General features: G+C 44.8%; 3 protein-coding genes and 1 pseudogene across 3 annotated transcripts; 3 read left to right on the forward strand and 1 right to left on the reverse strand.

The window, feature by feature from the left end:
* Positions 1–160: 160 nt before the first annotated feature.
* LOC112234959 (serine/arginine-rich splicing factor 2) lies at positions 161–2495 on the reverse strand. The gene is given in 5 exon segments (XM_042307498.1): positions 161–224; positions 1324–1418; positions 1421–1611; positions 1939–1965; positions 1967–2495. Coding segments are annotated over 4 exon segments (660 nt in total). The 5' UTR covers positions 2329–2495; the 3' UTR covers positions 161–224; positions 1324–1338.
* Positions 2496–3241: 746 nt separating this feature from the next.
* On the forward strand, positions 3242–6294 carry LOC121841064 (annotated as a pseudogene).
* Positions 6295–9199: 2905 nt separating this feature from the next.
* LOC121841065 (uncharacterized protein C16orf96-like) lies at positions 9200–14125 on the forward strand. Its single transcript, XM_042307105.1, has 5 exons — positions 9200–9440; positions 12808–12912; positions 13301–13381; positions 13535–13648; positions 13823–14125. Exons 1-5 carry the CDS (start codon positions 9270–9272, stop codon positions 14123–14125), a joined length of 774 nt encoding a protein of 257 aa, XP_042163039.1. The 5' UTR covers positions 9200–9269.
* Positions 14126–15146: 1021 nt separating this feature from the next.
* On the forward strand, positions 15147–21188 carry LOC121841125 (glutamine-rich protein 2-like). The gene is made up of 9 exons (XM_042307521.1): positions 15147–15300; positions 15585–15845; positions 16090–16212; positions 16304–16378; positions 18741–18905; positions 19158–19300; positions 19833–19898; positions 20030–20131; positions 20954–21188. Exons 2-9 carry the CDS (start codon positions 15585–15587, stop codon positions 21168–21170), a joined length of 1152 nt encoding a protein of 383 aa, XP_042163455.1. The 5' UTR covers positions 15147–15300; the 3' UTR covers positions 21171–21188.
* Positions 21189–22582: the final 1394 nt, after the last annotated feature.

Genomic DNA, 22582 nt, shown 5'->3' on the forward strand with positions numbered 1-22582 from the left:
AACAAATTGAAATCCCAGCAGTTTTAGCCCATTTACCTCAAAAGCACAGTAAGCATAGTTCTTTTTTTTAAACATTGCACAATGAAAGACAAGCAGTCTGAGCAAACGAAAAAAAAAAAATACACAAAGCCTTCAGATCAAGATACAACAATAACCTTTACACAGAAATCATTGTATGGACAGGGTCCTCAGTCTGAAGTGTGATGTCCTCATTGGCATCTCATCTGAAAAATGTTTGAAAGACAAGGATGTAAGAAACAGGTGTTGGAAAAAACCTCAATTTTGTTTTCAACCTCTAGTAAAAAAAGTAGCGATGACTTGTTAATTTTACCACCCCTCCCTTCAGATAGACATGGAGACACCTCCAGGCCATATGTATGGGGTAATCAGCTGGCAATGTAATGCCAACTTCATGTGCATAGCACATTTCCATATTAGTAGGAAACTAGTCTACATTTGAAAGAGCCAAATCAAAAGCTATTGCAAACCCATTTCTGATGGTTGAATTTTTTTGGTTCAAGGAAGGAACCAAACGTCAAGAGACGCCCGGGCTTCACAAAACATGAAAATCTTGTCATGAGAAACCAGTCAGACAAAACCTTGGTTCCCTCCTGAGCACAAGTCTTTGCCCCAAAAAGCAGAGCATGACCTGGAGGACAATGCAAGGCTTCTGTCCATTGTCCTGCAGACGTACCTCAACACCACCCCAACATCAACACTGACTGCAACCGGCCTGCTCCATAGCAACCCCCCACAGCAGCAGGTGCCCGGACAGCTCACACACCCAGCTCACTAACTGCTCATACTGCCTCAAACTCCTTTGCAAACAGGATTCCTTGTGTTTGAGGAGAGAATTCCAGATTTTTTTATGAACATTTTATTTTTACGGTAAAAATGTATTCTCAAATGCCACATATGTACAATGCAAGAATGGACCTAAATTTCCTCTACACTGATAATGAACTGGAACATTGGGCAGGACAGAAAAAGTGTGACCAAGGAATAGTCCTCAAATCCATCAAATGTAGTTTAAGGCAACCACCACATGGGAGTTTCCATTCTCTTGCTATGCCCAGTGTTACAGTAATATGCATGACCACTGAGGTGGAAAGACTTAAAGCAGTTCACATTGTCAAAACATCCCACAACCAACCCCTTCTATTCAACCACAGATAACCATGGAAAAGGGAGACAGCAACCATCCCACACATAATATCCCCACATCACCCTCCTCCCTATGCTATTCATACAAACTAGTGTGGTTGCCAGACTTCTGCCTCAAAGACGTAGTGTTAAGGTCCCATCTCTTGCCCAACACCTTACCATTTTGTCAGTCATCTATGGGGTTTCAGCTCCATTCTCCCCAGGTGACTTGGGCTGGCTCTGGGATCTTGATCTTGAGGCTCTTCCAGGTGGCTCCTGGAACGGGACTTTGACTTGGGAGACTTGGATCTGGAGCGGGACCTGGACGGGGACTTGGCCTTGTCTCTCTTAGGGGAGCGAGACTTGGAGCGAGAGTAGGAACGAGACCTTGATCGGCTGTTGCGGGAGCGGCTGCGGGAACGAGATCGGCTTCTGCTCCGGGATCTGCTGCGTCTCCGACGCCTTGGACTGGTGAGGAGAAACGAGAGTAAGTTCGTTATGTCGAGTTATCGCCCATCTAAAAACTGTAAACGTAAGGCCACAACACCCTCAAAACGCTGCCAAGTTACCAGGTCAATGAACCATGAACCACACTTGTAATGGTGGCTGATTGACGCTACATAATCGAAACAAGGGCCATAAGGTACCGTTGCAACATTCAAGTTCCTAAACAAACACTAGACATTATAGCTAACGTAAATTTGTTTTTAAAAAATCACCACATAGCTAACAATGAAAAACGACCCAATCGAAGGAGAGCTAGAGCAACTACTTAACCATGTGCTCAGCTCTTACCTCCTACTTCGTCGGCCATCACCCCCCGTACCTCCGGGGTGCACCTCCACGCCGACGGTCACCACGATCTCCACGGTCACCACCGCCTCCATGATGAGAATCTGGGGGACGTCCGTAACGGGCCATCTGGACTCTTAGCTCGCGTCCGTCCAGCACGGCACCATCCATTGCGTCCATCGCATCCTCTGCGTCCCGCTTGTCATGGAATCGCACAAAGGAGAACCCTCTGCTCTCTTTCGTATAACGATCTCGGGGGATGTAAACATCTCCTACCCTACCATACTTTTCAAAGACACGGCGAAGGGTCTCAGGTGAGGTTCGGTACGTCAGATTATCCACTTTAAGAGAAGTCATGCCCTCAACATCGGGCGGGGGCCTACCATAGCTCATGTTGCAGATAGGGCCTTAGTTAGCCTAGCTAACAAACACGCAACAGTACTACCAGAAAATGTGGGTGAAAGGTCAACACCCGCTTAAAGTTTTTGATTACAATTGTTGTACTTAATCAACCTGCTCGCAATATGTCGAGTTTTTCTTTAAAAATGCAATATAGCTTTCCAAATTTATAACGATTTCTTAGCACCGACCATTTGTTAGAGCGAGATGTTATCCCTTGCCCTCCTCGTTGAATGAGGTTGAAGTGTAACGCTGCTGCGTATTTATTTGGAGGGAAAAGTAACACATCTTCAAATTAAAATTTTAAAAATCATAATTCAATGCACCAAAATATATTATATTATATACACATAACTCGAGGGGACACAAATGGAAAATACTTTCAATTTAATAATGTTTTTGTATTTTTGACCTGAAACGAGATTGCCGTCAGACTACAGCAAATAAACTCATTTTCCTAATGTTTGGGCTGTACGCCTTGAAATGTCAGCTGACTATCTCACATGACGAACAGTTTTGGTCACTCACTGTGAAAAATATTCAAAAGACCATTTTTATACTAGACGGGAGAAAAGTATCGTATACTAGAATTGTAGTATCGTAGATCGTTCTAGGATTTGGAGTCCGTATGGTATCTCCACAAGCCCTAGCTTGCACAAACAAGGACTATACAGTGCAGCACCCGACCTGGTAAAATTGTTTTCATCTCAAGTGGCTAAACAGACAAAAGCAAAAGGAAATACTTACTATAGTGATTATTTGGTAGCATATCTACCTAGACATATGTATTGTCTTGACAATATTAATATTCATAGCATTAGCATCCTTTCTCTACAGATATGCCACAAGGGATGTTTTGATTCTGTTCTTTTTCAGATGAGCTGTGGACCCCTTCAGGATTTTTTTTTAACTAACCCATTTCGTCAAGTAATATTACAGTGACACCCTGCAGCAATCATGGGTCCAGAGGGAAAGACACTCTTGAACATCATAATCCTGGGTTTTGGATTTATGTTCATGTTTACTGCTTTCCAAACATGCGGCAATATAGAGGTATGGTTGAACTGACAAATTATACATACAAATTCAAGCCACACAACTGTAGGGTACCTACAGGGGGCGTTGATATTGATGGTGTCAATTGTTTGTCTCATTTCAGCAAACTGTGATCAAGAGTTTCAACAGTACTGAATTCCATGGGAGTGGATACACAAGGTAATTCATTGTGATGCTGAAATACAGTGACTTTGACCTATGTGGCTCCTATGATATAGATTAGAACTGTTGGAAAATTGTAATCCTGTCTCTCTCTCTCAAAGAGAGGTAAGGTAAGTAATTGAACCTGCCCAGTTTTGGCAACAAAGTTGACTTTCAGTTCTCTACAATATCCCAGTTTCCTGAAGTATTTTGTAAATAACATGCATATGACTGTGGGCCTCGTCTGTGATTTAATTGCTGCTGTTGGCCTTTATGGACATCTTAATGACACCACCCGTGGCAGGCAAACACCAGGCTGTTTGTTGTTCAAACACATCCTTATTGAATACAATTCCTGCAATTTTAGCCATGTTGCTAACATTTTTCTGAATAGTGGTATTACATTGGCGCAATATCATCTATTAGTTTTTACACGTGTCTTTACATGTAGCATGGCCATCATCTATGGAGTCTTCTCTGCATCCAACCTGATTGCTCCCTCAGTAGTGGCTGTTATAGGACCCCAGTTGTCCATGTTCTTTAGTGGACTAGTATACAGGTGAGTACACTATTTTGACCTGTCTTTAAATCAACCCACTGTAGCCAATACCTGTTTACAGAACTGTTTATTTATCTATTCTCTCTGAGTGTGCATAAAGTACTTGTTTTCATTAGCTTATTCGTGATCTTAATACTGTCCAATGTTTTATTTCCATCAGTGGATACATTGCCATGTTCATCCACCCCTACACCTGGAGCTTCTACACAGCAGTCTGTAGTTGTTGGAATAGCAGCTGCAAGTAAGAAGACTGTGGTATTCTTACTTGAGAATTAACGACTTGTATTTCCTATCACCACGTAACCCTCTTTCTTTTCTCTTTCAATATCTTTCCATCTGTGGCCTAGTATTGTGGACAGCTCAGGGGAACCTACTCACCATCAACTCTACAGATGCCACCATCGGCAGGAACAGTGGCATTTTCTGGGCCTTGCTACAGTTCAGGTACTTCTTCTTATCAGCATAACTGTATTGATTGCATCACTGTTTACCACAGATTTTTTACTCTGGTACTGAATCCATGGTGTTGGACTGCCTAACATGTATCTATCCCATTTTGCAGCTTATTCTTTGGAAACATGTATATTTATTTTGCCTGGCATGGCCATGTTCACATATCAGGTATGTCATCAGTTTTGGTTAACTTTTTACTATAACAATGTAGATATCTTTTGAATGTATTCTACTTAGATTCATGAGTCCCTTCCCTTTCCCTTTGTATAGTATCTAGCATTCCCTAAGTTCCCTTGACACAATGAGGAAATCTCTTTTTGGCCATAAGTTGCTGACACGTGCTGTGTGTGTGTCTAGATGAGGATCGCCAGACAGTTTTCATCTCACTCACGGTCATCAGCCTGGTGGGCAGCTTTCTGTTCTTCCTGATCCAGAAGCCGGATCCTGAGGCCACACCCTCCGAGGTGTCTGAGTCACTGCTGCAGACTGAGTCCACGGAGAGTGCCTCTATCGTCGTGTGAGTGCAGTCTGCAGACAGGCTGGGATGGAAAACATGGTCTAGGTCTAACGTTAGAGTAAACTAGCATGAGAAAAATGTCCTTATCTACCCTTTTATTGACCAGAATCACGCATGTTGTCATGCATACATACACATCTAAAATATTGATATACTAATAGATATGCCATACAAATAGTGTTTGTGCATTCTGCACCTGCTGTTGTATGTAAGGTACTTTGTATTCTCCATAGGCCTGGGTTGAATCTGGATAATCCTGTATTCCTTTATGTCTGGAAAGGCTGTACTTAGGTTTATTTATGGATTTCTCTTCCTTGCAGAGCGACTCCAGGTCTCGGTTCCCAGGCTCTGGATGCTTTCAGTGAGTCAGAGTTCATTGGTTGCTTCTTACTTCAATCTGTCATGTCAGCAACAAAGGCCCAGAGCTCAGCTGACTGATATGTGCCCTCTTCTTACAGAGAAAGCGTTGCAGTTGTCTGTCACTAAAGAGATGCTACTGCTGAGTATCTCCATAGCATACACAGGTGGGCAAATTCATTCCAATTAATTCAGGAAAAATGGTTTGGACTATTTCCAATATGAGGAACTTCTTTCAGTGGATGCTAGTATAGAAATATAAACGGATGCATATTCAATTGACATTGACTATGTTTGAATGCGTAACCATAGGTTCTATGTGTGTAACTCTTGCTCCTTCTCCACCTTCAGGCCTAGAGTTGACATTTTACAGTGGGGTATACGGGACATGTATAGGAGCCATGACTCAATTTGGGGGAGGATGCTAAGAGTCTGATCGGGCTCTCTGGTATTTTCATTGGCCTGGGAGAGATCCTGGGTGAGTCAGTCATTTTTTATCTTTAGTGCTGTTTCAGATCACATGATACGTGAGGTTTGGAAAGCAGATAAAGTGGTTGACAGGAAGGGACTGATGATTCGAGGAAGTCAATGATTCTGTTTCTGCTGTGCCTCTGTTTGTCCAGGGGGGGGCGTGTTTGGGATGCTGAACAAGTGCAACCGGTTTGGGAGGAACCCGGTGGTGCTGCTGGGGTTGATCACTCACTTCGTGGCCTTTTACCTGATCTTCTTGAACATTGCCAGTGATGCCCCTATTGCCCCAGAAGAGGGCACACCTGCAGGCATACATCACCCCCAGGCCACAGCAAGGCTTACTCAGTTGGCCCATAAAACAATGACCATGGATTACTATTACAACAATTCTATGTACTTTGCATAAGAATACAGCAGGTCAGGACATGAGCATTATGTTAAGTGTAGAGTTCAAATGCAATATGCACTACTGCTATCAGGTTACTGCAGATTGTGTAAAGTTTCCATGTCTGTATTAACCTGGGATGTTGAGGTGGTGTGGCGTTGCCTTAATTGCTTAACCTGTTGTGTTGTTTGTTCAGTGTTGAGTTGGCTCTGCTGTGCAGCTTCCTGCTGGGCCTGGGGGACAGCTGCTTCAACACCCACCAAGCTGAGCATTGTGGGATTCATGTTCCGGGAGGACAGCGCTCCTGCCTTTGCCGTTTTTTCAAGTTTGTCCAGGTACATTGATATCTGTTAGGCCTACACACACAATATGGTTTGCTATCTATGGCGATAATGTATTACTCTGAATGATTTGAAGAAATATCACATTGAGCTATTTGCTTGGTATATCCCTTGATGATTCCCCATACTTGCTAACCACAGTTGCTGTATTACAGTGGTGTAACTTGGTGCTCTTGTCCTCTGCAGTCCATCACTGCTGCCCTGGCCTTCTTCTACAGTAACTATCTCCTGCTGCACTGGCAGCTGCTCATCATGGTTGTGGTGGGCTTCCTGGGCACGCTATCGTTCCTCGTGGCTGAGTGGGTGGTGGTCTCTAGCCGACGGGACACTGACTATGACAGCATATGACAACCTAGGGAGGAGGGGGGTCACGGTGAGGATCTATTCACAGCTGGATGGGCCATCCGAGGAAGGTGTTACACCGACTCTTCCCATCAACCTAGCTATCCTTTGGAATCCTTCAACTGACAGTTTGACTGGCCCACCTCAGCTCCCAATAAGCAGAGACTGTAGTAATGCTGTTTTAGCACAGTCATTCACAGCTCTATTGATTCAAATAAGCAGAGACTAGTAACACTGTTTTAGCACAGTCATTCACAGCTCTTTTGATTTTTGCCTTTCAAGGGAAGATACACTTAAATAGTGTATATTTACTTGGAGTGAATCAGTTGTGCACAGAGGAGCCTTTATTTTCATGTTCAATGTCATTCACTGTGCTTCTGTCTTCATGTAGATGTTCAGCTGGTTGGTTTCAATGTGCACTAGTCATTGACTAAGGTTCGGCTAGACTGCTATTCATACCAAGGTTTCCAGTCTCAACATGAATCTTATTATACTACTTAAATGTGATAGAAGAAGAAAACGTAGTACAGTCGATTCTTGATAAGCGCACATTGGATATGTACAAACTCTGTTTACATGCAGTACAGTTTATCAGTGCAAATACACTTTTCACTTCTGCATGCTCAGATTTAGAATACACATTTAGAATACTCCCAAGCCATTGCATTTATCAGGACTCCACTGCATCTAGATGTCTTGTAAGATGGCATTTGTCATAAAGGGAGAAATTATCAAGACGCATATATACTAGCTTATTGCAATTTAAATTATTTTTGTTATAGTGATATATCTGTACGAAATTGTTGAACAATGCTCTAAATGTTATTTCTTTGTCAATATTTGCATCACACTTTCAGAGTATCTGTAGTATTCCATAGGTTTTGTCAAAAGTGGGATCCAAAAGGCCATAGATAGTGTATTGAGGATGATGGCATGGATGAATGGTGAATTACAAAATGTAGACTAGAATTTTTTATGTCTAAACTCCTCTAGGTTATATTGCTCTGTTAAATGTCACATTGAATAACTCTTGAGCTTATGAGTTTATAAGGCTATGGTTTTATTTAGAACTCACATTGAACCAATGGCCTCTGCACTCTGTAAACATCAAGCATTTATTTTTTGTTCTATATTTTCATCATGCAATTTCGATTGAGGTCACAAACTGTTTACAGTGTTTGTGCTCCTCCTTGCCAAAAATGTGAAGTCTAATTCATTAATCATTTCATTCACTGTGTGGATTGCTTAATGTAGAGTTCAGTTCTGTGGCACATGAAAACTGAGTTTGAAGATTGTTCAGAGCCAGAGCTATTGGATGTGAGGCAATAAATAGGATTTTGAGGGAATAAACTATGTGTTTTGGATTATGAACTAGATTTTTTTTATACTTGAATGTAGTTACTTAGAAAGGCTCCAGGAGATGCATGCTTGTTTTTTAAACTTTTTTTTATTATAAAATTGTTATTTTGAGCCTTTTTCGTGCCTGTATGGTCCTTTTTGCATACCTGGGGTGAGAACAGGTGATGCTTTGCATACTTTCTCAACAACACAACCCTTGTCCTACCTGATGAGGATTTGATGCCCGTCGCTGCCTTGTTGCTCAGCAACCAGGGACGCTGTGAGTCACAATGTGGGATGCAATTATTGTGTAATGGAAGGAGGCTACATCCAATCACAAAAGAGAACTGTACTCACTCTCATTGTTACGTCCAATACGGTTCTATGGTAGGCGTGAGAGATTAGAACCAAATTGAAACCATTTCTAAAACAAGGTTAGAAATGGCATTGGAATAAGAAACAACCGAGATTGAGTAGCAACGAACAAGTGTTGAAAAGTAACTGTTTGGGGAATATTTAATTCTAATTTACAGACACTTTTTTATTTAGTACAGAAGAATCAAAGTATTTTTTTTCTATAATTTTACATTTCATTTTTTTTTTGCGTTCGATCCTGTCGATAAAAAAAAAAAGTTATTTAATTGAATCATTCTGGCGTTGAATTTTTACAAAATAAGATGGCAATATTGGAAGAAGATATATCTTTCATATCCCTCGTAAATACTGTTTAATAACTAACTCCGAAGTAGTGTGAGACAAAATGTCAGCTGACATTAGTTTGTTCGATTTGGTGAACCTGTCGATCGGGACACCTGAAGTTGGAGCTGTCAACTTCAATGCGTTGCATACCCTCCTCCACGCTATCCTGGGACACCTGAAAATCCAAATGTGACCACCGGCTGGAGAGAGCAGGATGCCCCGCCACAAGAGCCCCATGGCCCGCATCTGACCAAGTCCTCTAGCCCGTACCATCACATGGAAGACAAACTTCGGCAGATCGAGAGACAGATGGCCGCGCTGGAGAAGCTTCCTAGCGGTACCGATCTTCTGAGCCGCACTGCCTCAACCACAACACCGGTCAACGACTTGTGGCAGCTGATGCAGCTCCGCCGCAAGGCTCAGGCGAGTGAGGACGGCGTGTCCAAGGTGAGACAGGCTCTTCCTCAAAATGTAATTATTAATATCACACTGTCATCGCTGAGTCATAATTTTATTCTAAATTTAAATAATGTCATGCGAGGACAGGTGAAAGTTGAACATTGCTGCTGTGGCAGTGCTGCCTCCCCTGATCAACAGTCAAAACTGTGTTGAAACTGATTTGTCCGTGGTGCACAATTTTGCTTGTCATAAAATAGGGGCCAAATCAGTTTTTAGGAATCTGTCAAACAATTTTGTGATAAAAGAAAAATGGCCACAATGGTCAAGAAATAGGATTATATTACAGTTCCACTGGGTATTCTAGACTAGACATCCATCTTGTGACAGATGTTAGAGTCTGAGGTTTATTTACAGCAATGACAAGGGGAAGAGTTAAAGTTGGGAGGAGAGGGGATGAATGAGCCAATTGGAAGCTATGGATGATTAGATGGCATGAGGGCCAGATTGGGAATTTAGTCACAACACCGGGTTAACACCCCTACTCATATGATAAGTGCCATGGGATCTTTAGTGACCACAGAGTCAGGACACTGAAAGACAGCCCTGGGACACTGAATCTCCTTAGACCAGAGGGAAGAGTACCACCTATTGGCCTTCCAGCAGCGTTCTGTCTCCCATCCAGGTACCGACCAGGACCAACTACCTAGTTTCTGAGGCAAGCCAGCAGTGGAATGCAGGGGGATATGCTGCTGGCAAGTGATTCAGCCCTCTTATCTGTATTAAGTCCTTGAGTGCTTGCTCATCAAAGCCCTGTCCCGCAGCTGGGGGCCTGTCTGTGTGGTGAATGGTGAGCATTTCAGAACTCTCAACACTGGATAAGGATATTGATGACAGAGCACAGCACAATAGGTGATGGGCACCACACTGTCTTCTCAAATGACCTCGCTGTGTCTCTGTTCCAGTTTCCAAAGGAAAGGCCACTCCCCAAAGATAGGCACCACTCCTGTGTTCCCTGTGTATGCTGTGGAACAAAATTGAATAGCTGAGTAGTACAGATCACTAGGGGAGGCTGCTGAGAGGGGACGGCTCATTGTAATGGCTGGAACGGAATTAATGGAACGGAGTCAAACGTGGTTTCCATATGTTTGATGTGTTTGAAACCATTCCACCTATTCAGCTCCAGCCATTACCATAAGCCCGTCCTCCCCAATTAAGGTGCCACCAAACTCCTGGGGTGTACATGATTTAGAATCAGTATCGGTCCAGTACTTCATACCACACTCTGAACTGTATCTCTGCTGGTATCTGAAATGTCTGAGTTTGAAATATGGACACTGATAGAGACATGACAGTCTGTGTAAATAAAGCAAGTAGGAAGATGAAAGATTGCACAGGACTTCGCTATCTTCACTGATGTTGCCCAGACCTGCCCAGTTAACACTCAGGTGATATGAGGGAGGGACATCCAGTGGGTACAGGCGAAGGTGCCTCTGAAAATCCTCTGAATCATTAATGTATCCTGTGGGTATACTACTGTGGGTCAATACCAGTATCCACTGGCCCTGTCTGGACCTCTGGCCCTCGCTGGCCCTGTCTGGCCTTCTCTGGCCCTGTCTGGCCTTCTCTCTCTGGCCCTGTCTGGCATTCTGGCCCTGTCTGGCATTCTCTGGCCCTGTCTGGCAATGGCCCTCCCTGGCCCTCTGGCCCTCCCTGGCCCCGTCTGGCTTTCTGGCCCCGTCTGGCCCTGTCTGGCCCCCTGTCTGGCATTCTCTGGCCCCGTCTGGCCTTCTCTGGCCCTGTCTGCTATATCCTTAAGACCCCCACTGGACACAATGTCCATCAGTTTCTGCCTCTGGCCTTTTCTGGGCCCAACTCATAGCAGCATATTGTATTTCCCAACTCATAGCATACAGGCCCTTAGCCAGGGTCTCTTTCTTCTTACCCCATGGCAGAGGTTATCAGGGGATTGTTGTGGTTGATAAAGGTGTCGCTCCTGCTGTGACCCCACAGGGTACATGTCCTGGATCTGAGAGGGTTGCGAAAAGTCTGCCTGAGTGGCGCTCTGTGTTCACAGTGGCGTGGAAGGATTCCAGGCCACCGGCCATCTTAGTCAGAGCCAGTTAATGGCTGACTAAAGAGTAACCGGGAGGTAGAGTGGATGGCTTTCTTCCCAATCGCAAATAACTTCCTTATCGTTGGGACAGTAAAAGTCAGTGTACTTACATTATGTTAGTTACTCATTTCCTACCCCTTTTACTAGAGTTTTGCTTGTTGTCAGAAGGGGCTTGTATTTAGGTTGTCATGTCCGTTACCAAAATACAGTTGATTGTCTCTTTGTTTGTCATTAGGGGTTGGGTTGGTTGCCAGGTTAGAATATTCTATTCCTGTTTACAAGATTTGATAATGTTTTGCCTAATCTCATGTCTCTGAGATGCTTGAGGCGATCAATGAAAAGGTGGTCTCCTCCAGAAATTCCATACACGCAGGTCATATATCCCTTCCACGTTTACAGCTCACTGAACAACCTATTAGTTATTCAGATGATTTTTTTGACGGCCTGTGCAGCTCAGTGGAGTCGCTATGCGTCGTTTCATGTCTGGGTGCATTAGACAAACCCACTGGAACTCTGATCAATACATTCAGAGCCACCTGTTTCAACTTTGCTTAGTTAACACAACCTATTTCTAATTTGCAACACCCAGAGCACATGTGTGGGTTTACTCTGTCAACAAGGCCTCAGCTGTGTTAGAGAGTGGAGTGGTTCCATATGGGCAGGGGTTATGTACTCTGAAAAACATGGATTATCTGGAGACAGACAGGTCCTACCGCTGCTTTGTAACAGCTTGTGTATCTCATCTACTGCATATGGATGGTGGTGTCCTAGTAACCTCCCTTGGGGTGAAATGTCAACTGGATGGAGCCATGGAGAGGGGTTTTGGGATCCCTCCTAAATGAAGGGGTTTAGGATCTTCCTACTGATCTTCAAAGGAAGAAGCCAGGGGAATAGTCACAGATATGGCTTTGGTCCGGGGGATTTCTACCTTACTGAGTCCCCTGACCGCTTCAAAGTTTCACAGACTCTTACTTTGGGAGATTAGAGAACTGGGCTAAGTCAGTTTCAAGTGTTTTGGGCATGAAGAGGCTGTGAAAAAGCTTTAGACCTAATGCTAAGAGATCACCATGTGTGTTGATTCATCCTGAATATGGCACAGTGATTTAGAAATGTTGGAGGTTTACCCAATACATTACTGGGAGCTTATATATCGCGTGTGCGACCCTCTATATTTCTATAGCCTACCATTCAGTCATCATAACAGAAACTGTCAAAAGGTAATGATTGTGTTAAGTGATCTGACCAGTGATGTGAGGTTCTTTGAGCTTTGAGTCCTTCGAACACACTCTGTTGTGTTTCCAGTCTATGTCGCTGATCCAGGATCTGCTGAAGGAGATCCAGGACCTGAAGGAGTCCAGAGACGACCTGAAGAAAGAGGTCAAGAGCCTCCAGAACCAACTCAACCAGGTCAGACACACATCCATACTGGCAAACCCTCATAGTGAGGAGGGATTGCAGATAGATAACATTTGGCATCTCCCTCATTAATCTACAGTAGGGGATATACCCAGTGCTCATCCCTAGGGGATCCTTCTCCATCTCACCACCCCACACAGTGGTGAAATATAGAGTCATGTAGAGCCCGATCCACCCTGGCCCTGGTCCCCTCCCTCCATCCCTCTTTGTAGGGGACATGGAGTCATACAGAGGGCAACAGCATCAAAGAGCCACAGCTTATCTCTGGCAACCTGGCCTGTCACTCACCCCAACAATAGAGTGAGGATAATAGGGATCATCCTACATGTCTGTTTCCATCTGGTAGCATGACGTTGCTCTGGGTATTTTTGGGTTCCAGCTGAATATGAGTGAGCTGGTTGACAGAATCAACGAAGTGGAACAGTACTGCCACCGACTGGACAACCTGGACTCTGCCACCGTGAGTTGGAACTGAGGAGACTACTTTCCAAGCTCAGAAATTATATACTACATTGTTAAGAGGAGACAAACAATAGTATAGTACTGTAGTAGCTAACTCTAGTAAAAAGAGGTTAATCATGACTTCCTCTTTCTTGTCTTCTCTCTATCACAGAAAGAGCTGCAGGACAGAGTTGGGCGTTACCCAGACCCAGACGAGCTCATCCAGTGTGTGACCTGGGACATCATGCAGACCACCTTGGTTAGCGAGCAACAGAATCTGCAAAAGGCATGTCTTTTATGTCTTGCTTGAAAGAGCGAGATTCCTTTATCAATCAATCATATACAAGACATAGGAATAGACATTAGCTTTGTGTTGATGGTAGCTATTTCTCCAATAGGAAATCAAGCACTCAGTCCCTGTCCCCACATCAGTTGTCATGACCACCATGACTCCTTTCAGCGGAGCTGCTGCCTCAATGCCAGCCAGCATACTCCCTCTCTGGCAGCTGCTGCCTTCACTCCTGGCACTGTCACTGCCAGCCAGCATGGGGGCTGCCCCAGCAGTCCCTCTCTGATGGAGCTGCTGCCTTCACTGCACCACTGCCAGCCAGCATGGGGGGAGCCTGCCCCAGCAGTCTCTGATGGAGCTGCTGCCTTCACTCCTGGCACTGTCACTGCCAGCCAGCATGGGGGCGCTGCCCCAGCAGTCCCTGCTGCCTTCACTCGTGTGGCCAGCGGGGCTGCCCCAGCAGTCCTTCTCTGATGGAGCTGCTGCCTTCACCCTGGCACTGTCACTGCCAGCCAGCATGGGGGCGCCCCCAGCAGTCCCTCTGATGGAGCTCCTGCCTGGGTCAGGCCAGCATGGGGGGGCTGCCCCAGAGACTCCACTCCTGGCACCTGCCAGCCAGCATGGGGGCACTGCCCCAGCAGTCCCTCAGAGTAGAGCTGCTGGAAGCAGGCAGAGGCAGTGGAGGCCCTGAGGACGTGGGCAGGCCCACCTGGAGACCAGCAGAGCTGCTGGAAGGGCAAGCTCCCAGCTCACTCCCTGACATGGGTAAGATAACAATGTGGAGATTGGATAGTGTATGGCTATTCTATGTTTTCTTTTACTGAATTATGTATTTTGTGTGGGCTGACCATTTTTGTCCTGAATGTGTAGGGGACAGGGATGTGCCTGACAATCTGTTGGATCAACTGACTCATCTGAGAGTTCTGGTCGACAGCCTGATGGGTGACAGAGCCAAGGTGAGCTAGGAAGATGTACGCACGCATGCACAGATCACACAACACATTGTTGATGGCCCCATGTCCCTGTCATAGCTGGGAGAACTGGAGCAGCTGATTCTGAACATAGGAACAGTTCAGGGCTCAGAGGAGGCTCAGAAACAGCCAAAGGGTCAGACGGTGAGGACTCCTCTGACTCTCCTAAGCAAGGACAGCTCAGACTGCAGATATTATACCTCAGGTAAACAATGACACAGGAGCACACAGGAAGGCTAAATAGAAATTATAGATCGTTTATTATGGAAACTACATTTGACATCATTTGGTAGTCTAAGTAATTTGTAACACAGGAGGTTGGCGGTACCTTCATTGGGAAGAACGGGCTCCTGGTAACTACTGGAGCGGTAGTGGAATGGTATGAAATACATCAAACACATGGTTTCCAGGTGTATGATGCCATTCCATTTGCTCTGTTCCCGCCATTATTACGAGCCGTTCTTCCCTCAGCAGTTTTATGGCCAGTTGAGATGTGGTAGTTTTCCATTGGAAGAGAGGTGGTGGCCTGCTCCTCATGGCCTGGTGCACCTGTTCCACCACTCTGTGTTCAGGAACGCAGTGCAGAAAGTGGAGGAAGAGGTGCTACTGCTGAAGACTGAGAACACATCAGCCAAGGCTGAGCAGAAGACCAGGAAAGACAGACAGCTACAGGATCAGGTTAGACAGACAGACAGACAGACAGACAGACAGACAGACAGACAGACAGACAGACAGACAGACAGACAGACAGACAGACAGGACAGGCAGACAGACAGACAGACAGACAGACAGGTGGACAGACAGACAGACAGACAGTACTGACAGACAGACAGACAGACAGACAGACAGACAGACAGACAGACAGACAGACCTTCAACTGTAGAATATAGCTGAGACAGCATCATCCATAATGTAGCAGCAAGTGGCCCCAACATGGCCCTCATACTGCCCTCTCACCGCAGATGGATAACCTGCGAGGCATGCTGGAGGACATGATGGCGTCCTCCTCCTCGCTGCTCTCCCAGAGCCTCCAGCAGGAGCCCCAGGGGTCAGAGCAGGGCCAGGGCAGTGGTCAGGCAGGCGGGCAGCAAGGCTCCACGTGCCCCTCCTGCTCTGTAGACGTGAGCAGGAAGGTCAGCCAGCTGTTCCAGCGCTATGAGAATCTGCAGGGCCTGGTTAGCAGATTCATGAATCAGCAGGGAGGAGGCAGACCTGGAGCAGAGGTACTATAGGCAGGGCAGGATAGAGGTTGAAACAGAGTAGCAAAGGGTTTTAATTAAATAATGGGTCTGTTATGTTGAACCCTGAGGGAGGGATACGTTTAGAGATGATATGTAAGGGAAGCTCTATCAGGGCAGCAGTGTGTTGAGGGAAAGGAGTGTTTCAGTGCCAGGCTCTCCATGGCAGTGGGGCCATGGCTGTGTATTACAGACATAGAACCCTGTCTCTCTGTGTTGTTTCTGCCAGAGCTCAGAGCTGATGAATGACGTTCAGGGAGCCATCATGCAGCTGCAGGCTGAGTGTGAGAAGCTCCACGGCACAGCCAACCACCTGATTGAGGAGCACGTCCAGAAACAGGTCCACATCGACGTGAGTCTGGGAGGGAGGGCCATAGGGGAATAGGAGATGCTCCATGCTGTACTTCTGTTCTAAACCACAGAATAATGTCTTTCTGTCACAGCATCTGTACAAGTCCATGGAAGAACTGGACGAGAAGAAAGCTGACAAAGAGCTTGTGGAGATGGAGATTGAAATCGTGGTCTCTCACCACAACATGGCATAGTTGCCCTTTCCCGCAGTGTGTTATACTCAACTCAGGTGAACTCTCATAAGTTCTCACATGTTGATGTTAGTCTAGACGAGCTTCCCAAGTCCATTCAAGACCATAGGGGTACCTACAAATCCCAACATGCTCAAGTTCACCTGTACCAGCCCATGCTAAACCCTACCAAGGCCATACAATTCACCACAAGCCCATACGTGTCCATACACAAGTTCATACACATATGTATTTATCCCTACAAGCTCACACAGGTTTCAACTAATCCTTACAAGTTAATACAGGCTTCACCTAATCCTGGACAGGTTAATACAGGTTTCACCTAATAAATACAGGCTTCACCTAATCCTTTTAAGTTAATACAGGTTTCACCTAATCCTTACAAATTAATACAGGTTTCACCTAATCCTTACAAGTTATCAGGTTTCAGCAATGTGTTGAAGTTAATACAGGTTTCACCTAACCCTGGCAGTGGTCCATACAGGTTTCAGACTAACCCTTATAAATCATCAGGTTTCACCTAATCTGCCAAGTTAATACAGGTTTCACCTAATCCTTATAAATACATACAGGTTTCAGCCTAATCCTTATAAATCCATACAGGTTTCACCTAATCCTTACAAATCCATACAGGTTTCACCTAATCCTTACAAATGATACAGGTTTCACGTAATCCATAAGGTCCATACAGGTTTCACCTAATGCCTGCTGTACTTCTGTTCTAAATCCATACAGGTCTTTCACCTAATCCTTACAAGTCCATGGAATACAGGTTTCACCTAATTTATAAATCCACAGGTCTCACCAATCAAAATGGCATAGTCTTATCTTTAAATCCTCAGTGTGTCACCTAATCAACTCAGGTGAACTCACCTAATCCTTATAAATCCATACAGGTTTCACCTAATCTTATAAATCCATACAGGTTCCCTAAGTCCATATAAACCATACAGGTCTCACCTAATCAAATCCCACATGTCTCAAGTAACCTTATACCATACAGGTTTCACCTAATGCTAAAATCCCTCTCACCAAGGCCATAAATCATACAGGTCACCAATCAAGCCCATACAGGTCCATAACAAGTTATAAACCATACAGGTCTCACCTAATCCCTATAAATCCATACAGGTCTCACCTAATCCTTATAAATCCATACAGGTTTCACCTAATCCTTATAAATCCATACAGGTTTCACCTAATCCTTATAAATTAATACAGGTTTCACCTAATCCTTACAAGTTAATACAGGTTTCACCTAACCCTTACAAGTCCATACAGGTTTCACCTAACCCTTACAAGTTAATACAGGTTTCACCTAATCCTTACAAGTTAATACAGGTTTCACCTAATCCTTACAAGTTAATACAGGTTTCAACTAACCCTTACAAGTCCATACAGGTTTCAACTAATCCTTACAAGTCCATACAGGTTTCAACTAATCCTTATAAGTCCATACAGGTTTCACCTAATCCTTATAAATCCATACAGGTTTCACCTAATCCTTATAAATACATACAGGTTTCACCTAATCCTTATAAGTCCATACAGGTTTCACCTAATCCTTATAAATCCATACAGGTTTCACCTAATCCTTATAAATACATACAGGTTTCACCTAATCCTTATAAATACATACAGGTTTCACCTAACCCTTACAAGTTAATACAGGTTTCACCTAATCCTTATAAATCCATACAGGTTTCACCTAATCCTTACAAATCCATACAGGTTTCACCTAATCCTTACAAGTTAATACAGGTTTCACCTAATCCTTACAAGTTCATACAGGTTTCACCTAATCCTTACAAGTTCATACAGGTTTCACCTAATCCTTACAAGTTAATACAGGTTTCACCTAATCCTTACAAGTTAATACAGGTTTCACCTAACCCATACAAGTTAATACAGGTTTCACCTAACCCTTACAAGTTAATACAGGTTTCACCTAATCCTTACAAGTTAATACAGGTTTCACCTAATCCTTACAAGTTAATACAGGTTTCACCTAACCTTACAAGTTAATACAGGTTTCACTAATCCTTACAAGTTAATACAGGTTTCACCTAATCCTTACAAGTTAATACAGGTTTCACCTAATCCTTACAAGTTAATACAGGTTTCAACTAACCCCTACAAGTTAATACAGGTTTCACCTAATCCTTATAAGTTAATACAGGTTTCACCTAATCCTTACAAGTCCATACAGGTTTCACCTAACCCTTATAAGTTAATACAGGTTTCACCTAACCCATAAGTTAATACAGGTTTCACCTAATCCTTACAAGCCCACACTAGTACTGCCATTGCCCTGATGGCATCTCCTCTCTTCCTGTAGAAAGCAGACAAGCGTGCCCTGGAGACCAAGGTGAGCCGCATGCAGTTTGACTCCATGACAGAGGAGCTCAACACCATGTTCCAGGAGCTGCTCAGCAAGATCACCGGCCAGGAGCAGGACTGGCACAAAATCATTGACAAAATCTCCACCGAGATGGAGTGCAAGGTGGGACTGAGCAGGAAGTTACCCTGCTAAATGGATGTTTATATAATAGGCCTACATGTCCATTGATATGCCCACACATGTTATTACTATGCTATCACCAATACATATATCTTACAAGTCTGTATGTCACACGTTTTTAAGTGTCTATTTTATGAATGTGTTTATAGTGACAGATAGCATTGTTTGTAAAAATCTCATGGAATGTCTGTCTGGTGTGTCTGGTGGTAGTTTATATCTTTGGCATCCCTGTAGTACATTTGTTGTCTATCTGTGTATCTGGACCGGATTGAGCTGGATCCTGTGAAGAAGCAGCTGGAGGACCGCTGGAAGAGCATCCGTAAGCAGCTGCAGGCCCAGCCTGCCCCGAAGGAGGACGACGCTGCAGGCATCAGGAAGTAAGTCACATGTCACTGGTCACAGCCAGGCCCAGGAGGGATGATGGCTGGATAAGTCCAGGTTCCTCTATGGAGTTCTACATAATCATGCGTTCATTGTCTTCCTGTGTTTAGCGTTCATTTTATCTCTGTCTATATTCTGTCTATATGTCTATGTTCTGTTTGTATGCTGTTGTTTACTCACTGTGTATGTACAGTATATACTGTATTCTGTTCCTAATATACCTACTACTGTACACACTATTTTCCTTCCAAATGATATACTGTCTATACACACCACGTATTTATATTCTGGATTCTGACATATATATCACTGATATATATCTACTTGGATTGTTAATTGGACTTGTTCTGTCATTTTTGTTTGTTTCTTGATTATTTGTGTATTTGTATTGTATTTGCTAGACATTCTACTGCGCTGTTGGAGCTAGAAACAAAAGCATTTTGCTGCACCTGTTATAACACCTGCAAATCTGTGTATGCAACCAATAAACTTTGGTTTTGATTTGTCTTTGTTACGTCCCTTTCATAGACAACTAGTGGCAAGGTTCCACTGCATCTCCTGCGACCGCCCAGTCGATATGCTTACCCCAGGACCGTAAGTAAATTATAATAATGTCCTATTTTTATACAGTACACACAGACATTGTGGAAATTGAAATAATAGGAATTGTGGTGCTGCTTATTCACCTACCTCTCTTTCTTCTTTCTCTCTCCACTGAACAACAGACACTTGGTCACCCTGCCCTCCACTCCTGGCCTACCCTCCCACAAGTCCAACCGACCGTACACCATCTATGAGCTTGAGCAGGTTCGCCAGCACTGCAGAAGGTGAGAGCAGACAGTCAAACATCACAACTGAAACTCTTACTTGGCCCCATTTTAACCAGCAGGGGGTGCCAGTGTCCCAATATACAGTGTAGTCAACTTTATCTTACTCCCAAAGACCTAACACCCACACTAGATCAGTCAGAAGTGTTGCATAGTTACAAGTGTCTGACATAGCCAGCTCTCCCTCCATCTCAGCCTGAGGCCAGGGACCAACCACGGCCACTTTGAGATGGCCAGCTCCCCTCCATCTCAGCCTGAGGCCAGGGACCAACCACAGCCACTTTGAGATGGCCAGCTCTCTCTCCATCTCAGCCTGAGGCCAGGGACCAACCACGGCCACTTTGAGATGGCCAGCTCTCCCTCCATCTCAGCCTGAGGCCAGGGACCAACCACGGACACTTTGAGATGGCCAGCTCCGAAAGGGCCATGATGCAGGTGCAGCGATCCACACCATGATGTGTAGGCAGATAGGTGGCTCTGCACCTATCTGGCCCAGAGCGCACCTACAGCCAGGGGCGCTCTGAGGGAGATCGGGAGCTCCCGCTATCCACACATCCTGAGCCCACTGCAGAGGACCAGCCAGAGTCTGCCCAAGCAGTGAGTCAGTCAGTCAGGCCAGGGTCAGGCAGGGAAGCCGGGAGCACATGTATTGAAATGGGAAGGACCAAAAAGTTGTCCATATTGCTTTGTTATGGTTTAGAGAAGTGTCAGGGAGGCAGGGTGACCAAATTTAACTATAAATATTGTACTGTCAGGTCTGTTTAAAACCTCTAGAAGTGTTCATCTTCCGACCTTCAACCTCCGCTCCTGTGTCCATCCTAGCGAGCGCATCCCTGAGATGGCGGACTACAGTTACCTGGCCATGTCCCAGAGCTGTGGAGGCAGCCACACCGTGACCTACCCCAACTGCCGCTACACCCGCCTGCAGCACTTCAGCCACTTCATCCAGGCTGAGGAGGAGACACCGCCCATCTCCAGCTCCCCACTGCGCATTCAGGTGAGTGAGACCAACCTCACCTACTGTGGGTTACTGTACTGACAGACAACTAGACCACTGCCAGCCCATAGGAATACACCTGGTCAATCACATTTATTGAGCCATTTATACAAGTTATCATGTTGAGTATTTGACAGTTGTTAGTATATTTTGACCTTGTCCTTGTGTCTAGGTGTGGATCCTTGACAGTGAAAACCAGATGTTGTGGATGCCATGCCAAAAGACGGTATTTGACCTTGTCCTTTATTTTTAGAGTAGAATTACATGTATTGAAAAGAAAATGGAATCTGGACAATTGTGAACAAAAGCTAGACTACTTAATTCATGTTACTCAATTCAAGCAACTGCAGTGCAGTAAAACTATTCCCACTGGTCCATTTTGTATTTTTATGCCATCGCTCCAAAAAAGTCACCTAATGTTAAGTGTGACATGTCTGCATGCTGTGGGCAGCTGTCATGGTCCGGGCCTGGGAGAGAGGTGATGTCCAGACTCCAGTTCTGACAGCCCATATGGACTCCTCATTGACAGTGAAGCACACTTCCGAGGATTCACTGTCACCCCTGGGTCCAGTTACACATCGTGTCTTAAGATGATGATCACACCGTGCCGTCTGTCCAGGCCCCAACTGCCCTTAGCCTGTTTCCTCTCTCTCGCTCCCTGGACCATGTGTCCAGAGTTGGGCTCGCAGTGCAGGGATGCAGAGGTAAAGAGTAAAGTGGGGAGGAAGAGTGAGGGGGACATCATGGGGAAGTGGGAGGTGAAGGGTCAGGAGAGAATGGGGAGGAGACTGAAAAGTTGGGGTGGGTTGAGAAAGAAAGTGGGCTGTTTGGGAATGAGAATGGGACGAGGGTCTGGAGAAGGATTAGGAACGAGAGTCTGGAGAAGGACGAGGGTGAGGAGATTTAGGGAAGGAGAGAGGAGCTTAGTTTATGGGAGGGAGTATTTTAGGAGGGTTTAAGGAAGTGAGTTAGCAATAAGAATGGGCTGCACTGGGGTTGGGGGAGGGGCTCTGGTTGGTATAGTGTTCCACACTGGAAAGAACCCAATGTTACTATGTTATAGAAGATCAGGCCTGGTGTCTGTAACAGACTAAATATAACCTGGGGTAACACTGCTTGCATTCCATCATTTCTATCTTAATATCCTTTTCATCTGTTCATACAAATCAAGCCCTGAAGGAAGAAAGAGGGAGATTTGCTGTCCTGTTTTATGCCTGGGATTTGGTGTTGTGATTCCCAGTAATTTATGAGGCCATTGAATGAGTTAAAATAGTATTGAAATAGTATTTTTCTCAAGACTTGGAAGAAGGTGTATGTCTGGTATGGGTGTGTAGGTACAATATGGGAATGACAGGACCCCACCACACCCATAGCCATGTCAAGGTCGCGATGTGACATTGCTGTTTTAATGACAGCAGGCATGTGCAAGAGCAAAGACAAGATCATGTGCTCCC

This window comes from Oncorhynchus tshawytscha, linkage group LG27, assembly GCF_018296145.1.
Source record: "Oncorhynchus tshawytscha isolate Ot180627B linkage group LG27, Otsh_v2.0, whole genome shotgun sequence".
In the NCBI taxonomy this organism is placed as follows: Eukaryota; Metazoa; Chordata; class Actinopteri; order Salmoniformes; family Salmonidae; genus Oncorhynchus; species Oncorhynchus tshawytscha.